The sequence below is a fragment of the Xenopus laevis genome, chromosome 7L, assembly GCF_017654675.1.
Source record: "Xenopus laevis strain J_2021 chromosome 7L, Xenopus_laevis_v10.1, whole genome shotgun sequence".
Taxonomy (NCBI): Eukaryota; Metazoa; Chordata; class Amphibia; order Anura; family Pipidae; genus Xenopus; species Xenopus laevis.
The window spans coordinates 38135700-38154116 of record NC_054383.1 but is presented as its reverse complement, the minus strand read 5'-3'; the positions used below and the strand labels follow the sequence as shown (position 1 = coordinate 38154116).

General features: G+C 37.8%; 1 protein-coding gene across 6 annotated transcripts in view; it reads right to left on the bottom strand.

Annotated features, from left to right (window-relative positions):
- The window catches only part of p4ha1.L (prolyl 4-hydroxylase, alpha polypeptide 1 L homeolog), a 28647-nt gene extending 10230 nt beyond the window's left edge, over nucleotides 1–18417 (bottom strand). Inside the window, exons 1-9 of one of the 6 annotated variants that reach the window (XM_041568812.1) lie at nucleotides 18229–18417; nucleotides 8228–8332; nucleotides 6884–6980; nucleotides 5003–5154; nucleotides 4318–4455; nucleotides 2661–2900; nucleotides 1608–1795; nucleotides 636–812; nucleotides 115–185 (exon numbers count right to left, since the gene is read on the bottom strand). In XM_041568812.1, coding sequence (XP_041424746.1) covers nucleotides 115–185; nucleotides 636–812; nucleotides 1608–1795; nucleotides 2661–2900; nucleotides 4318–4455; nucleotides 5003–5154; nucleotides 6884–6980; nucleotides 8228–8309 — 1145 coding nt within the window. In that variant the 5' untranslated portion in view covers nucleotides 8310–8332; nucleotides 18229–18417. Of the gene's footprint in view, nucleotides 1–114; nucleotides 186–635; nucleotides 813–1607; nucleotides 1796–2660; nucleotides 2901–4317; nucleotides 4456–5002; nucleotides 5155–6883; nucleotides 6981–8227; nucleotides 8333–8691; nucleotides 8759–18228 lie in introns of those variants that run through there. The other 5 variants (XM_018225384.2, XM_018225381.2, XM_041568811.1 and 2 more) reach the window with 5 other exon arrangements.

Sequence of the window (18417 nt, the reverse complement as noted above, 5' to 3'; positions counted from 1 at the left end):
TTTTGGGGAATGATAGATCAGGAATGGAACACTTATTTCTGTTCCCTTACAGAATCCATCAAAGTAACCTGTTTATGCAAATACATGTATAGTATAAAATTCCTTTGTTCTTACCTTTTGCTAATTCTGTAGTGAGCCGTCTCCAGGACTCCTGTGATAGGGTTTGAAATGGTGGCTCGCCTCAGCTGTGAAGCCAACCAATTACAATATGATAAAAAACTAGCATTCACCCAACCAATCAGAATCCCTTTTAAAGCAGAAAAAGTGCAAGAGTACAAAGTACTTACTGGCGTTCACAAATAAGGGACATAACTCGTCAGTATTATCAACCATCTTAAAAATAAAAGCCTTCTACAATCCTTTCCGCAACAATATCAAATAAACAAGATCAGGTGTAGAACCAAGCCTTCTTTGGTTTTGCAAGCTTATGCTTGACAAAGTAGGATCACAATAACAAAATCCTATGGGCTAACAGAGAACACATCCCACTGAATATATTTTCTAAACACACCTGCAAATGTTACTTGAGATGCCAATGACAAACTCAACAATTACGCACATGCAGCGTCATACTGCTGTTTATTACTTTACATTGTAAAGTCGATATGCAAAAATGTAAGGGAAACAACACTCACCCTTGGCTTTGCCAGCTCCTTAACCTTTGAAATCTCCTCATGAGAGATAATATCATGGTAACGCACAATGCGTGGCTTGTCCCATTCATCTTCTTGCTTTGTAGGAGACAGGATGAATAATGGGTCTCGGTTACAATTATAATAGCGGCAGAAAAGTCTCTTTTGTCTGCGGGGAGTCTGAAATAGGAAGCAAATGACATAAAATATTAGAAACAATAAGTCATATATACTTTTCCTCTCCCTTTACAGATATCTAAAGATAAGCATTTATGCAGACTATTTTTATTGGCAACACAGGTACTACAGGTATAGGATATATTATACGGAATGCTTCGGACCTGGGGCTTTCCATATAACTGATCTTTCTGTAATTTGGAAGAACATACCCTAGGTATTTGATTTTCGAAATTGTATTTTTGGTCAAAATGAATCGGAAAATCGAGATTTATCAAACTTTTAACCTGGGAATAATTCAAATTTGACTATTCGCCACCTAAAACCTGCTGAGTTCATGTAAGTCAATAGGAGAGGTACAGTAACCCATTTGAAGATGTTAATAGCCTTCCCGACAATCGGAGAAAAAAACTTAGTCGAATTCAATTCAAGTTTTCGAGTCGGTAATATTAATTTTTTCTTAAATAACCTTGCAACTGAATTTCGAGAAATTTGACCTTTGATAAATGGGCCTCAAAGTCTGATTAAAAATATTTAAACATGAAATAAAATTAATAGGATTCTTTAGCCACCAATATGGATTCATGCAGCTTACTTACCATCAAGTACAAGGAACAGTTTAATTTTTAAAGAGAAATTAAATAATTTTTTAAAATTAAATAATTTGCTTAAAATGGAGTCTATGTGAGATGGTATGCCTGTAATTCTGAGCTTTCTGGATAATTGATCCAATACCTTGGCAGTAACACAAAATACTATAACTAAGACAGACAGACAATAAATATACATAGCTAGTACCATTTTGACACCCTCTCCACGACACAGCTTCTCATATTTCTGTCTCTCAGGAAGGTGATCTTTGGGCCGACCTTTTCTTGTTCTGACTTCTTCGCCCTCAGAAAGGCTAGAGCTAGATTTGTTACTCTCTTTTGACATGATATATTCAAAGTATCTCAGATTGCCATTCCCTCTTTGATGCTCAGGATCTGTTAATTAAAAGCAACAAATGTGGAAATAAGGAGGATTCCACCCAATTAAACATTACTCAAGGCCCCTTAAACTACTTCAGGCCATATTTATTAAAGCGATTTTACTTTTTTTTTTTAAAGAATGTATTTAGCTATAGTATTTGTTCAGCAAATAGTGATCTTAGGGTACAAAAGTTAGAGGTTCAGTTCAGTTAAAGACCTCAATCATTTAAGTTAGCATTTCTTAACATTCACGATCAGATCAGTGCGATTTGGCCCACAACTTGGTAGCCGTATCTGTGAAAAAGAGGCTTTTTGAAGACTTTGTCAGACAAAGTGACTTTTCTGTGTATAGCTAGCTTTAAAGAAATAGTTCATTTTGAAGTTACATTTCATCATGTTAGAGAATCTCATGTATAGCAAAGCTTCAGTTGGTCAGTTTTTTTTTTTATTTCCCTTCTTCTGCCTAGTTGCAGCTTGCATTTTATACACTGGCAGTAAAAAAACAAACAAACAAATACTGCTAGGTGAGGCTAGAATTGTGTTACTTGTCCTTATTTTCCCCCAAGACACTGTGAAGTAAGTTAGAATGATCTAGGATGAAAATTCCATTCAATTTCTTTAGCGCACACAATTTCTTTGATTTATCTGAAAAAAGGAGGTCTGATTGGCAGTCAGTTACTGTAGTAGTACTACATAATACATGAATATGGCAAGTATCCTCTCGTCTACCCTCACTAAATTATAAGAAGAGTTAATTAAGCAAATTGAATTAGGGCTTTTAGAGGCGCTGTGGCAAAGCAAAATGCAGATGACATACATTTCAACGGCTAGAGTTATTATCAAAGAAAAATAAAAAAAATACTCCATACAGATTTCTTACCCAGCTGTAGCAATCTCTTGGTTAGCATCAGAGCTTTGTCCAAGTCCCCTTGTTGGTACACAGTATAACTAAGATAATCTAGAACCATGACCTTGTCAACAGAAGACTCTTCTCCTTCATCCAACTGGCGTAAAGCCTGCTCCATCCATAGCTCAGTATGGTAGTAATCAGCCTCCGTGTAAGCAATTTTACCCAAATCAAAACAGTCTTCAGCTGTTAAAGAAGTTTTGTGCTTAACACCTATGGAATGTAAAAAAAAAATAGATAAATAGACAGGTTCTCGGAGACAATTTCTAAAAGTGAGAAAAACTTTACTGACACTAAAATTAAAATATCAAATTCAAAACAGCCATAAAAGAAACAGCTGCCATTTAGGCTACACTTTACAAACAATTTACTTTTAAAAAGCAATAACAGTGATTAACTACCAGTCTAAAACACTATAAAGAGATTGCTGTTGTTAAAGGTATGATGTGAAATAAAACGTATTTAGCATTCTGGCTTTTAGAAGCATTGGATATATTTACGGTTTACGGGGCCCACAGACGATAACTGCCAAAAAGGAATATAAGCATTTGTGCTGTAAGCAGAGGGAAGCTATTCAACCCCAGAGAAAAAAATGCAGAGACAAAACATTAAGGAATGCACCATGTGTAGTTAGGTTCAGAGATCCTAGTAATGGTAACTTTCTATAAACTAGTTTCCCCTTTGAGATAATTAGCCATTGCCAGCATCAGGTTTAAGGGGGGGCATTAAAGGGGCATAATACAGCATTGTCCATTTTGGAATCTGAATCCCTTTGATGTGTTGAGAAACCTACGTAAAACCTTTCTAATGCTGGCCATAGACGCAAAGATCCGATCGTACGAATCAACGTACGATCGGACTTTCCCATCTCCCGACCCTCCACTAACCATTCAGATCAAAGTCTTTACCATTCCGATCAAATAAGAACAGATCACCCAATGTTCTGCCCCTGACAGCAATCGTACGATACTTATGTCTGACAACACTAGTGACAGTCTCCCTCTGAAAATCGTACGATCGGCAATACATGCAGAGATATTATCGGCAGACGACAGAAATTTTCTAACCTGTCCGATCGACCAAACGACCGATCTCCGACAGACGAAAAATGTCGGGACTCTCCACACATGGATCTTTGCGTCTATGGCCAGCTTAAAGACAATACTTATTTATTATCTGGGATGCAAATGTGGGCTCTATAGCCCTACATTGCCACAAGGGAACTTGCCTTATTAACGATATTAGAAGTCTTCTAATGTAAACAAATAATTTATGGTGGATGCAAAGGGATAGTACATTATATTAAAATATCCATGAAACATTTTTTTTTTCTTTTTTTGCTAGTGGTCCTTTAACTGGGATTTGGAATTTTATATCAAGAGCCTTAAATAAACATAGGGTGACAAATGGCTATGAGTAAGTGCCCACCTTTGGCATGAAATGCGTCAGGCTAAAGCATGTCCTTATAAAGATTTTTCATTTTTATATAATATTTGGGCTCCATCTTCACTAAACAGTAAGTCTCTCCCGATTTTAGCTTTTGACAAATGGCTAGGCCTCACACTATTGTACATGTGGTGTGTCGAGGGCCAGGCCAGGGTTAAAACCTCAAACCATAAATATGTATTACCTGGAAGGTTGCCCTTGGAGATGGTGTCTGTGTCAAGGTTATAAGTGTCTTGCAGACGAATTAGAGCCTTGGCAGCACCAGTCTGGTCCTCATCATTTGGGAAATACTGGCGCTGAATGGTAAGGTTAGAAATAAAGCCTTGAAACAAACACAAAAGAAACACAATATTAGCTTATTCAGTTAAAGTGTTTTCCATGCAAATTGATTTATTCTGGGCTGGGACTCAATACAAGCAAAAAAATACAAAAACAAAGAACAAATTGGGTGGATGCTTTTTTAGGGTAAAGTTGGCCACATACAAACCAACTGAGATGCAATCCAACATTTAGTTTCCTAGGTTACAGCCTGGTCACTAGCTGGCTAGTCCCAACATGATTTGAGAGAAGTTTTTAGCCAAAACGATATTCCTTTCTGATTCTACAGTAACTGCATACTACATCAGATAGAGAATCCATACAATTTGGAGATTTCACATAGCTAGAACATTAACACAAATTGGCTTGATCCACAAAAGACCACAATTACAATGTTAAGCAAAGGTACACCACCAAGTTGTGCTTTATTTTCGTAGGGCTGCTGCACCTCCTGTCACGCACAACAGCACGTTATGATGTGAACTGCAGCTCTATGAAATATTCCAGTTTTGCCTTTTGTCACCCAAATGATGCAGTTAAAGATACCTTACCATCAGATATATCTTTTAGCACCAGATTCTCTAATTGAACCCATTCTGTATTGAGCCTCTTCATCAGCTTGAAAGCATTGACTGGATGTCCCAAGAATCCCTCTGGGTCCTTTGTCGCAGTGTCTGTCAGATGATCTAATTTGTCTGCCCATCTAGGAGGGTTATAAAAATCCACTAATGATTTACTTGTATATAGATCTATGGATTTTTTTCATAATTAAAAACCATATTTAATGTTGTAATGAGTAGCATAAGCATGTAATATACCCACAATAGTTTTTTTTTCCTGCAGAGTACCACAGTATAGCTTATTTAACAACATAGGTGCTAAATTGATCAAATGCAGTTATCAGTGGTAACCAATCAGCAATTCATTTTGATGATAATAAAAGCAAAGTTCTGATTTGTTGCTGTGGGTAACTGCACTATAAGGTGTTTAATATTGTAAAAATTAAATTACAATTAGGATAACATTCATTTTAAGTGATATAATTGCTGAAAGGTTATGGTTTCCTTCTAAATGTTAGGGAGCATTTATCAACCCTTTAATTTTTATGGAGCAAACCCATGTGTTCCTGACTGTTAAAGTTAAAATATCTGTTAATCCTGCAGGATTTTCCAGTTAGAAAAAGATTTGATAAATCAGCCCGATAATATTTGGTAAGGGACTGAGAGCATTCTCTTTTGGCAAGGTCGCCAAACGAGCAGATCTTTTCCCAAAATGTACACCAAAGGCATGGCGAAAAATTGGGCTAATCTGACTGTTCGGCCCTAGGGACAAGGACCGTATCAACTAGCCAATGCAGTCGTCAATTGCAGGGAAAAATCAACGTGCCCGGTCGATAGCTGGCCAATTTTTGGCCAGATATTGGTCAGGGAGGCCTGTCATACAAGGGCAGATAAGCATCAGTCTAAAGTACCAGAGTATGGCCACCTTTAGACCTCCAGTCTACAAGTTTTAACCTAACACAACATACGTTCAGTTTGAATACATTTGGGAATTTCCTTTAGATTCCATTTTGGTTCAACTTCTAAATGTATTCATTCCACACACACTGTAAGCATCACATCATAGTCTGAAAGTTCTAGAACATTTATAGAAAACGAACACATTGTATATTTAGGATTAAATTCCTAGATAACTTACAGAATTGTGGAACTTGAAGGGATTCTGTCATATTTTTAAGTTCTAAATTACATGGTTTACACTGAAAATAATTCACTCTACAATATAAAGTCATTCCTGAACCAGCAAGTGTATTTTTTTTTAGATTAATATTGGTGTGTAGGCAGCCATCTCATGTCATTTTGCCTGGTCATGTGCTTTCAGAAAGAGGCAGCACTTTAGGATGGAACTGCTTTCTGGCAGGCTGCCGTTTCTCCTGCTCAATGTAACTGAATGTGTTGCATTGGGACCTGGATTTTACTATTGAGTGTTGTAAGATCTACCAGGCAGCTGTTATCTTGTATTAGGGAGCTTCTATCTGCTTACCTTCCCATTGTTCTGTTGTTAGGCTGCTGGGGGGGGGAGAGGGGGAATATCACTCTAACTTGCTGTACAGCAGTGACTGAAGTTTATCAGAGCACAAGTGACATGACTGGTGGCAGCTGGAATACTGACAATATGTCTAGTCCCATGTCAGATTTCAAAATTCAATATAAAAAAAATCTGTTTGCTCTTTTGAGAAATGGATTTCAGTGCAAAATTCTGCTGAAGCAGAACTATTAACTGATGCGTTTTGAAAAAAATATTTTTTTCCATGACAGTATCCCTTTAATGATACCAAGGCCTGCTTCTATTTGCCCCCACTTTGGCCAAACTGGTATCAAAAGGAACTTTATGTATACTTCTGTATAAAAACAGTGATGGCATTTACTTACTTTCTGATCTGTGCCAATTTCAGCTCCTCCTCCTTAATATAATCTTTCAGTGATGCAACCAAGTCTCTCTCTGTGTTTAGCAAATCTGTCATGTGACCTAGATTTTGAAAACAAAGTTACAACTTTGATTACTTACTAGAACACCTTCCATTAATGCGATAGAACATACATAGCAGCACCCTCAAGTTTTGGCTCAAGGGCAATGCACTGTGTACGGTTGTTGTGTTCACTTAGGAGGAATGTCTAATTTTGTTACAAGGGTCAAAGCAGATGTAGGGACCCCAGGGGTTAGACATTCTCAGGCATTTCCCTTTTGTATTTGTGGACACATAAAGTGGTCCTTTTGATTCACAGAGGCAGCTAGGTCTCCATAGAAAGTTTTATCATAGTTGCTCTAGGACCAAGAGGAAGGCTCAGGAAAGTTAGTGAGCAGCTTTTGCTCCAACGAGGAGAAATAGTGGGGTTAGGACCCCGTGGTGTGTGAACCACTAGTACAGGGATTTCAGTGGGTGAGTTGAGGACCAGGTATGGTGCCACAATACAAGACTCCAGGCTGTGTATCCCACAGTGCCCTACCCTCAAGGAGGAGTTGCCTCAGGAGTGTGGTAACTTGTACTTTACCTATGGGAGGGATGTGACACTACTATATGTAGCATTGAAGTACATTGAATGTGCCTTAAAGGAGTGATTAGTCATTTTGGTCACTGTTCTACTGTTAATAAACCAGTTATTGCTGCAAAGAAACCTCTATGTGATTTGGATATTTTGAGGAGTCTACAAGGTACTGGGAGTTGCTTGGGTACAAGTAGGTCAGAGGCACACTAAATAGCCCTGGTCCCACATTATAATCCACACAGCTAAAGTGCACTCAAGGGTGTGCTACACATACATATTTTGCATTCAGCATCAAATGCATATGTTCATGATCATCTTGCTGGCATATGCTGTACAAAGAAAATGACACCACCACTATATGATACTTTGGAAACAGTAGGGCATCAGTATAACATATGCCAGTCAAGTTGCTCTAGAATCACTGGAATTCTTAAGTTACCTATCGGCCCTATTTTATGGCAATAGGTCTGCTTTTGTAAGCAGTTGTTGAAATTCCTAAACCTGTTATGCCAATCTGACTGCCCCTTCTCAACCTGCCAGGTAGAGTTTTTAATGGTAAAAAGACTATTGCTGCACAAATATGGCAGACCCCTTATAATGGAATTAGAGGAACCTGATAGGTAATGTAAAGGCATCATGATGTATTTTTATGACAAAATATAAAGCTCATGATGATATATTTAAAATTTCAGATATCAGTATCTCTTTAATATATAACCCAAAACTTACCAATTGAGGTGAAGAAGTCTGTGTGTGCACAACTTAATGAAAGAAGCCCCAAAAGGGGCAATACTAGGTGAATTTTCATCATGTAGACCGTGATGAACTGAAAAACTGTAAAGATAAAAAAAACAAAAATATATTATATAATGAACAAGGCTAACATTTGTACTATACATTATATATTTCATATATAGATTAGACCATTTATTCAATTCACTTCCTTGAAACCCAAGCATTAGCCTGCTGAATGAAGTTCAGGAGTTGAACAATTATTTTTTTATAAGAATTTAATGGTGGATCAACGTTTTGGACCAAAATGTTCAATTTTATTTCAAAAGCATCTGTTCAAGAATTGGACCATATGTCTAAATAGGGGTATTATAAGGGATATCGACACTAAAAGAACAAAAAAAAAACTATTCTTCAAATTATTTATTTACATTAAAAAAAAAAAAAAAAAAAAAAGTTACCTATAGGGTATGTTGATAATTTTTTGCCGATTGGTCTGCTTTTGGAAGTTATTACTTGAAGTACTTAAATCTGAAAAAGACTACTGCTGCACAAATATGGCAGCCCCCCATAGAGGAATATGAGGATCAGATATAAAAACATTGGGCAAATACGGTTATTTTTAAAATTACAAATAGCATGAAAAGACAATGCTATAATAAAAAAAAATTTTAAGAAAAGTTGAATTTCTGGCATCAGTATCTCTTTAAAGGAATTGTTCAATATAAAAACCAAAACTGTGTAAATAGATAGACTGTGCAAAATAAAAAATTTATCTAATATAGTTAATTAGCCAAAAATCGAATGTAGAATAGCTGGAACGACTGGATGTCTAACATAATAGCCAGAACACTACTTCCTGCTTTGCAGCTCTCTTTGTTTCCACTGTTTGGTTACCAGGCAGTAACCAATCAGTGACTTGAGGGGGGTGGCCCACGTGGGTCATAACTGTTGCTTTTGAATCTGAGCTGCATGCTAAGGATCAATTAATTGCAAACTCACTGAAAATGTATGTTCCATGTGGCCCCCCTTATAGTGGCTGACTAACTCATAGTTAGAGAGCTGAAAAGCAGGCAGTAGTATTCTGGCTATTATGTTATCCATTCAGTCACTCAAGCCTTTATAAATTACATTTTTGGCTAACTATATTAGAAACATTTTTTATTTTGCACAGCCTATTTTTAAACTGAACTGCCCTTTAATGCTCCCACTTATGCAATATATATTGATATATATACACAATAAATACACAGGTAAGTAGCAACATACTGTGACAACATTCTTTAGCACAAACAAGAGAAGAATGGTGTCCGTATTTCAACCCATCTGTTGATGGTGTCCTATAGCATGATCCCTAAATTAAAGGATTTGCTACACATTCCATCAAGCACCTATCAAGATTCAAAACAGCAATTATTGAAATTTGTTTTCTATGCCTAAATGTTCTATTCAGGGTGGTTTGAATGGGTATAAGTGGGCTTGTTTATGCAGTAGTCTAACTTTTTTTTGTATGCATGCAACTAGGTGACTCATGCCAATAGAACACATAGTGTTTTCTCAGGGTATTTTGTTCCACTTGTTTGGCTTTTTTAAGAACACGGTGGGAAAAGCAAGCAATTTCATCTTGTGTGCTACTGCCCTAAGGCTCATGATATATGTAAAAGTCAAAACACTGATGCTTGTTTTTCAAGTAACAATCAGATTTCTAATAAAGTAAATCAAAGGAAGCTTGCCAAATTCAGACATTTTTCAGCCATGAACATGGATTGGGGTTTGTATGGATTAGATATAAATTATGGCTGAACAAGGCAGAACAACCATGCTGCAACAAAAAGATAATTTCTATGGCCTGAAATTTCTAACCATTATTATATATGTAGGCCCATGCTTGCTGGAACTATGTACAGGCATTGTCATATCGAAAAGAATATTTTATTTCCCTAAAATATACCTGAATTCCCTAAAGTACTAGGGAACTGTTTTATTTTGCAAAGAATACTGGGATTCTATATAAATGATGTATTACAGCTTAGGCTTTAGTCAAAATTCAATTTAAATGTAAAAAAATAAATAAATAATAATAAATAAATGCCAATTATTCTGGATAAAGGGTGGCAAACACTTCTCATCTCCCTGGCATTATGTTAGTATTAGTCAGAAAATCCTTAATTACTAGTTAAACAGAACCAATGTGAATGCCCACAACCTTCCTGCTTTCCAAGTAAACGTTCAGTTGGCAGATTTTCAATTTTACCCTTTAACATTACAGTCCAAAAGGAGAGGGAAATAAGTATTTTTCTGTTCTTCCCTGCTGGAGTTGCTCAGCTTCTTTATGGCAATGTTACAAGGGGGAAAAACAGGCTACTTCTCAGCGGATTTTCTTGAAAAGGGCAGTGCATAGCTGCCCTCCATTAATCTAGCTAATGAATGGACTTCTTTGCAGTCTTCTCCTGTTCAACGTGACTACAAGCTTGCAACTGCCTCCCAAGGGTATTGAAGTATGAGAAGCAATTTTTTTTTTTTTAAAGAACATGAATGCTGAAATCCAAGAAGCTCTTGGTTTTCAATAAATACCTAGGTAAAATGCAGCGATTACATTTTCCATTTAGGTTAGGCACAATGAGTATCCAAACACAAAATCAAATACATGTGGAAAGTGGTTTCTCTGCATTTTGCAGAGTGTAGAAAGGATCATGATGAGGTAGACATCGGGTAGAGGGATTGTGCTATTCTGCTTTTCAATTTGTGGTGTAAATAACATTTTACGGGTTGAATAAATATCTTATTAATAGTTAAATGGGTTGTTTACCTACAAGTTAACTTTTTGTATGATGTAGAGAGTGATATTCTGAGACAATTTGCACTTGGTTTTCATTTTTTTTTTTATTTGTGGTTTTGTGAGTTTACAACAACTCTCCAGTTTGCAAGTTCAGCAATCTAGTTGCTAGGGTCCAAATTACCCTAGCAACCACACACTGATTTAAATAATACGCTGGGATATGAATAAGAGAGGGCCTGAATAGAAAGACGAGTAATAAAAAGTAGCAATAACAATAAATATGTAGTCTTTGGAGATCTTTTGTTTTTTTAAATGGGGTCAGTGACCCATTTGACAGCTGGAAAGATCCAGAAGACAAAAACTATAAAAATAAAAAATGTAGACCAGTTCAAAAGTTGCTTAGAATTGGTCATTCTAAAACATACTAAAAGTTAACTTAAAGGGGTGGTTCACCTTCAGGTTAACGTTTAGTATGTTATAGAATGGCCAATTCTAATCAACTTTTCAATTGGTCTTCATTATTTATTTTTTATATTTTATGAATTCTTTGCCTTCTTCTCTTGACTCTTTCTAGCTTTCAAAGGGGGGTCACTTACCCCATCTAAAAACAAATGCTCTGTCAAGCTACAAATTTATTGTTATTGCTACTGTTTATTATTCATTCTATTAATATTTCCTATTCTAATTCAAATCAATGCATGGTTGCTAAGGTAATTTGGACCCTAGCAACCAGATTGCTGACACTACAAACTGGAGAGCTGCTGAATAAAAAACTAAATAACTTAAAAACCACAAGTAATAAAAACGAATTGCAAATTGTCTCAGAATATCACTCCCTACATCATACGAAAACTTTACTCAAAGGTGAACAACCCCTTTAAAGGCAATCCACCCTTTTAAAGAAAAGTAAGGCACAATTGAAATACAAATAGTGATAAATGATGGTTCAGGCACTGAAATAATTCCAGAGCAGGGTTAAAATGATTCAGCGTCCTTGGAAAGCAAGCACATGACACCCAGCCAAACTAGCCTGCTTGTGCCTGGATGCATACCAACAAACTTCAGCAGTAGCAACAACCATGGAAATGGCAAAGATTTCCAAATAACCAGTTATCCTAAAACAGGTGTTAGCCACCAATAGTGTTTTGGGGGAAAGGTCTGCCAAGTAGACTTCTTTTAGCCACATGCCATTCATCTCTGTCTAGGGAAATGTTGGAACACGATTATTGGTTGCTGCAAACTCTATTGTGCAAGTGCAATGCAGTGTCTTGGCACGTTATACTTAAAGTGGCCATAAACGGACAGATTTAAAGGAGAAGGAAAGTACTTTTACACTTGGGGGCGCCAAAATGTAGGCACTCCCAAGTCATCGCATTTACTTACCTGACACCCTGGGCCGGTTAGCAGAAAACTGCATGGACCAGGGTTATTCCAACGAGCACCATGGAGTGATCCATCTTCCTGCGTGTTCTTTCTTCTCGCGGCTCTGCATGCACATTAAAGTGAAAAGCCGAACTTTAACGAAGGAGTCTGCCCCGGGAAATTTGAAAAAAGAAGAAGCTGGAAGATGATCACTCTGTGGTGCTCGCTGGAATAACCCTGGGCCGGTACTGTTTTCTGCTGATAAGAGCACCGGCCTGGGGTGTTGGGTACCTCGACAGGATTTAGATGGTGTATTTTCGGATTCCAGCTATTTCCAAAGTCGGGACATAATAAATCTCCAAAAAATGTAGTTTTTTTCCCTGAAAATGTCAGTTTTGACAAAAAAAAAACACCTCAAAAACTCGAATTTTCTTGAAACGCACAATTTCGAACCTTAATAAATCTGCCCCTACGAGTATCGTAATGGATGAAGGATGTCGCCTGGTACTCCGCTGCCCTACGCTTTTAGCTTAGGTTTTCAAACAGGGGCACTTTTTTTTTTTTTACATAATTGTCTGTGTGGAGAGATATGGGGGTGGATTTAGTTCTCCTTTAGGGTCAGAGCACAAGTTCAAATTCGGGGAGATTAGTCGCCCCCGAGAAATCTCCTTTTCTTTGGGGCGACTAATCTCCGCGAACGGCCTCCAGCCGGCTAGAATGTAAATCGCCAGCGGGATGGCACACTGAGCACTTAATTTTCCAAGTCACCCGAAGTTTCCACGTGAGGCAACTTCAGAAAACGAATCGCTCCGAGTGCCATCCCGTCGGCAATTCACATTTTAGCCTGTGGGAGGCAGTTCAGGGAGATTAATCGCCCTGAAGAAGAGGAGATTTGTCGCCAGGCGACTAATCTCCCTGAATCTGAGCGTGTGCCCTGACCCTTAAAGATACCAAAACCTTTTATCATATTATTTACACAAACTTATCAGCATGCTATTCTTTCCTTATGTTATCAGCTGTAATGAGGTACAAGTATGGGATCTATTTTCCAGAATTCTTGGGACTTTGAGGTTTATTTCTGTAATTTTGATCACCATATCTCTGCTAAAAATCATTTAAACATTAAACAATCCCAATGGAATTGTTTTGCCACAAATATGCATTGATGCATCTTAACCTGAGTTATTATTACAGATAAAAAAAAATAATCATTTCAAAAATTACAATTATTTTATTAAAATGGACTCTATGTGGGATGGCCTTTCAGCAATTCTGAGCTTTATAGATAACAGGTTTCCAGATAAGGGATTCCATACCTATATAAAAGAGAGCCACTTAGCATTTTATGAGGCACTGTGAGGTGCAAACTAATTCATTCTGCTAAAAAGAGTCTTGAGCTAAACAGGGAAATTGAAGCTACTCCATATTTTAGTAAATAACTAAATTACTACTTCACAAGCCCCTCCTTTGCCCCTTTGTTGTGACTGTTTAGTTAGCAATAGCGGGGGGTGGCGTTCTGTGCATGAGTAATCTAATGTTTTGCCTCGCAAAGTAGAGTCCTGCACGGGTCCATATTTTGGGACCCGTACCCACAATCCGCAACCCGGACCCGCATTCTTACCTGCTTGGAACCACAACCGGATCCGACCCGCAAATACCTTATCCGCAACCCGAACCTGCAACCATCAAGAATCAGGAAGTGCTGTCACTGTAAACCCGGAAGTGACATCATCGGAAGTAGACATGATCGAAAAAAAGGGAGTAAAACCGGAAGTGCTGTCATTGGAAACCATCATCAAGTGACCTCATCGGAAGTAGATGTGACCAGAAAAAAGGAGTAAATATCGCTATTGAGAAGACCCGCGGACCTACCCACGAACCGAAAACCCGCAGAACTGCGTCCCACAGGGTATGCCGGCGGTACCCGACCCGCTGCAGGACTCTATCGCAAGGACCAAACATGGAATAGCTTTAATTATCGGGTTTGCCTTTCTATACTAAGGAAATAATTAAAAAAAAACAATAGGTAAAAAGTATGTTCTGCACAAACCCTATTACTGCACACATGTTGGACAGGTGGGTATACTACCCCTTTAATCACCCTATCCATCATAATGACAAGTGTTACAATTATACCAGCACACAAAATATTTCTCTGGACAGGGAACTGGATAAAAATAAGAAAATATTTTCTTTTCCTATTTCCTTTTTCTCTGTAATGATAAAACAGTGCCTTGTACTTGATCCAAACTAAGATATACTTAATCCTTATTGAAGGCAAAATCAGCCTATTGGGCTTTAACGTTTAAAAGATTTTGTAGTAGACTTAAGGTATGAAGATCCAAATTACAGAAAGAGCCGTTATCTGGAAAGCCACAGGTTCCTAGCATTCTGGATAACGGGTCCCATACATGTAAATGCTTACAAAGGACAGTTATGGGATGGATCTCCTATCCAGAAACCAATCACCTGTAAAGACAACGGGAAGGCTATCTCCCAGAGAGATTTTTTCTTTTAAATGTATTTCTTACACAATGAAACATAATGGCAACTCAACTCCCCAAGTCCATATTATGTCAGAACAACCCTATTTTCTTTATTTAATGATTTCAATTATTTTTTATTTATACTTAAGGTATAAAGGTGATCCAAATTATGGAAAACCTATTACCTGGAATATCAGACCTGTACAAGATGAGGTGCATATAACTGCGAAAATAGACAGTTACTCAGCAACATTCATTTTTTCCCCAACACTCTATAAGCTCTGGCTGAATTAAACAAAAAAAAAAAAAAAGAAAAAAAGGGAGGTAGGGAGGAAAGAATGAAATAAAACGTTTATGCACATGTGTACTGATTCTTTTATGCTCTATAATGATCTTAAACATTAAAAAACACATATCAAAGAAGAAGAAAAAAACTCAGTTTAATAATTGTCATATTAGTTACAAAATATAATTAAAAAAAAAAAACATTGCTGATCCGGAGGGCCAAGCTTCTATTACATTTGCAGAGATGTGAATACTATAAATCTGTGCAGCAGGGGAAGAAACAAGTTTGGGGAAGTCCTGGAGTGGATAAGATACAGTAGGTTGGTTTAGGAATGTGCTGCCACGTATTTAAGTGTACGCTCCCCTCCCCCAGCTGGAGAATGTCATTCTGATTCCCCAGACTGATTTTGCAGTACAGAAAGGGGGACACATCCTAAATTCTAACTGGCTTCCTTCCATTGCTGGTTCATTTCAGATCTCATGAAACTCCTCTGTGTGAATTCCTATAGAGCAGAGCCGTGGGCTGCTTCTACTCCAGCTCCTGGCAAGCTCCATTTCAGCTCTGCACACAGCCCCTTTCCCACATGTCACAAGAGAGAAGCTCAAGGATCCGACCAGAAATTTCTACTGGCTTCAGCAAGAGAAAGCAAAAACAAATACATGACTGCTATTGGCATTCAACTCTGAGATACACTTAATACATATTTACCAGATTACAGAACTGCCAATCACACACAACCCTTTACAGGAAAAGAAGGAAGTATAAATAAAGTACAGAAGTTAATAGGATATAAAATACCAGTGCAATTGCCATCAGATAGAGAGTTGTTATGTTACACCACATATTTTCTACCGGATTGTATTTGAATGATTATGTAATCCATGCATGGGACCTATTATCCAGAAAGATCCGAATTACGGGCAGACTCCATTTTAATTAAATAAGTCAAATGTTTAAAAATGATTTCCTTTTTCTCTGTAATGTAAAAACAACACTGGATCCCAACTAAGATACAATTAATATTTATTGGAGGGAAACATTTTATTTTTACTTCTATTAATGTTTAAATTATTCTTTTAGTAGACTTAAGGTATAGATATCCAAGTTATGGAAAGATCCCGTATCCGGAACACCCCTATGGTTTCCATCTAGCTGGTACAGATATATGACTAGTTATCCACAATGTTTAGGATCTGGGGTTTTCCGGATAACTGATCTTTCCGTAATTTGGATCTTCATACTTAAAGGGGTGGGTCACCTTCAAGTTAACTTTAAGTGTGTTATAGAATGGCCAGTTCTGAGCAACTTTTCATTTGGTCTTCATTATTTATTTTTTATAGTTTTTGAATGAATTGCCTTCATCTTCTGACTCTCTCCAGCTTTCAAAGGGGGGTCGCTGACCCCATTCAAACATCAAATGCTCGGAAAGGCTACAAATATATTGTTGCTGCTACTTTTTACTACTCATCTTTCTATTCCAGTATCTGATTGAAATCAATACATGGTTACTACGATTATTTGGACCCTAGCAACGAGAAATTGCAAACTTGAGAGATGTTGAATAAAAAGCTAAATAACTCAAAAACCACAAATAATAAAAAAATGAAAACCAATTGCAAATTGTCTCCGAATATCACTCTCTACATCATACTAAAAGTTAATTCAAAGGTGAACAACCCCTTTAAGTCTACTGGAAAAATCATGTAAACAATAAATAAACCCAATAGGCTGGTTCTGCTTCCAATAAGGATTAATTATATCTTAGTTGGAATCAAGTACAAGCTAGTTTTATTATTTCAGAGAAAAAGGAAATAGTTTTTAAACATTTGGATTATGTGGACAAAATGGAGTCTATGGGATATGGACATTCTGTAATTCAGAGCTTTCTGGATAAGGGGTTTCCAGATAACAGATCGCATACTCGTATTTCTAAATTGCTAATAAGAAAGCACATTGCAGAAGTAGCAAGACTAGCAGAAAAGTAGTAATGTACCCAAGGCAGGCAGTTACTGAGGAGCAAGTGACAGGCTCAGATTTTGGTTTTAGCTCATGCATGTCACTGAATAGAAGAGAAGAGCATCAATGGGCAAACTGAATCAATGACAAGTTGTTGTTCAAAAGCTTAGGATTAGTGTCACAACAACTGGGTCGTTGAAGCTTGTGGCAGAGCTGTCAGCTTGCACCCCACCCGACAGCTCTTGAACTATAACTCACACAGTCAAGACACCCCAGAATTGTAGGCAAATCCCTACAGATAATAAAAAAATATTAAATCTTTAAACACACTGTGCTCTACTAAAACACTGCAGTCAATGCAAACCGAACCAAAGCTTGTTTTGCTTCCATAGAATACTGCACTGCGTAATTATCAACGTGGCTTCCATGCTTCTATAAATGGCTACATTGTATAACTAAATTACCATGTGCCGGGGACAGTCGGACGCAAAAAAAAGTCAGAGAAACCAATGTGATGTACACAGCTGCTGCAGAACCTCAATATAAACTCAGCCCCCCACATTAAATTCAGTAGTCGCCAGGATTCTCCCCAGAGCCTCATAAACCTTGTAGGTGACAGCGACAGGCCCTTGGGCTACAGTGAACCCCCATACTGACGCACAAGCACTTAGAAGTGACATATAAAGTTGATGGGGCTCCAGTTTGCTGTCTAAATAAATAAATCCACCCCCCCTCCCCAACAAATCTATAATTCTGTTTTAGTGCAATTGTTATCCTATGGGTGGGTCCCCATGCTATTTATAGGGTGGAACTCCTTTAATAATAGGACATTCCCTCCAATAAGGGAAATGAATAGTAATGAGGTCCATAGCTGGTTCTAATGCAAATTTGGGGTTAAAAAGCTAATTCTGTAACTCAAGTCCCCTGGGAAAAAGCTTAAGAAACGCTGTATTATAGAAACGTTGAGCCTGGGGCAAAACAACCTTTCAGTACTGCATTGCTGCAAAACTAGAAGTCCCAATTAGCCAAGAGGAAAAGTTATTGATCGGGATATTGGAAGTCGTGGTCCTACAACAGCTTGAATGCCAAAGCAACCCCTAATAAACAAGCAGCACAAGGGGAGACGTACCTCTTGTCTCCTATAGCTGATTTCCGCCACTGACGTCCGTCATTACACGCCTGTTCCTGCAAAATGTGAGGCCCCAGGCCCCGGCTGGTATTTTATACGTGCAATCTTTTTCTCCTCCGCCCCCCTTGTGCAGTTACTTCTCCAGCCCCCCAAGCTAGTGTTCTACGTGAGACTCCTCACACAGCCAGT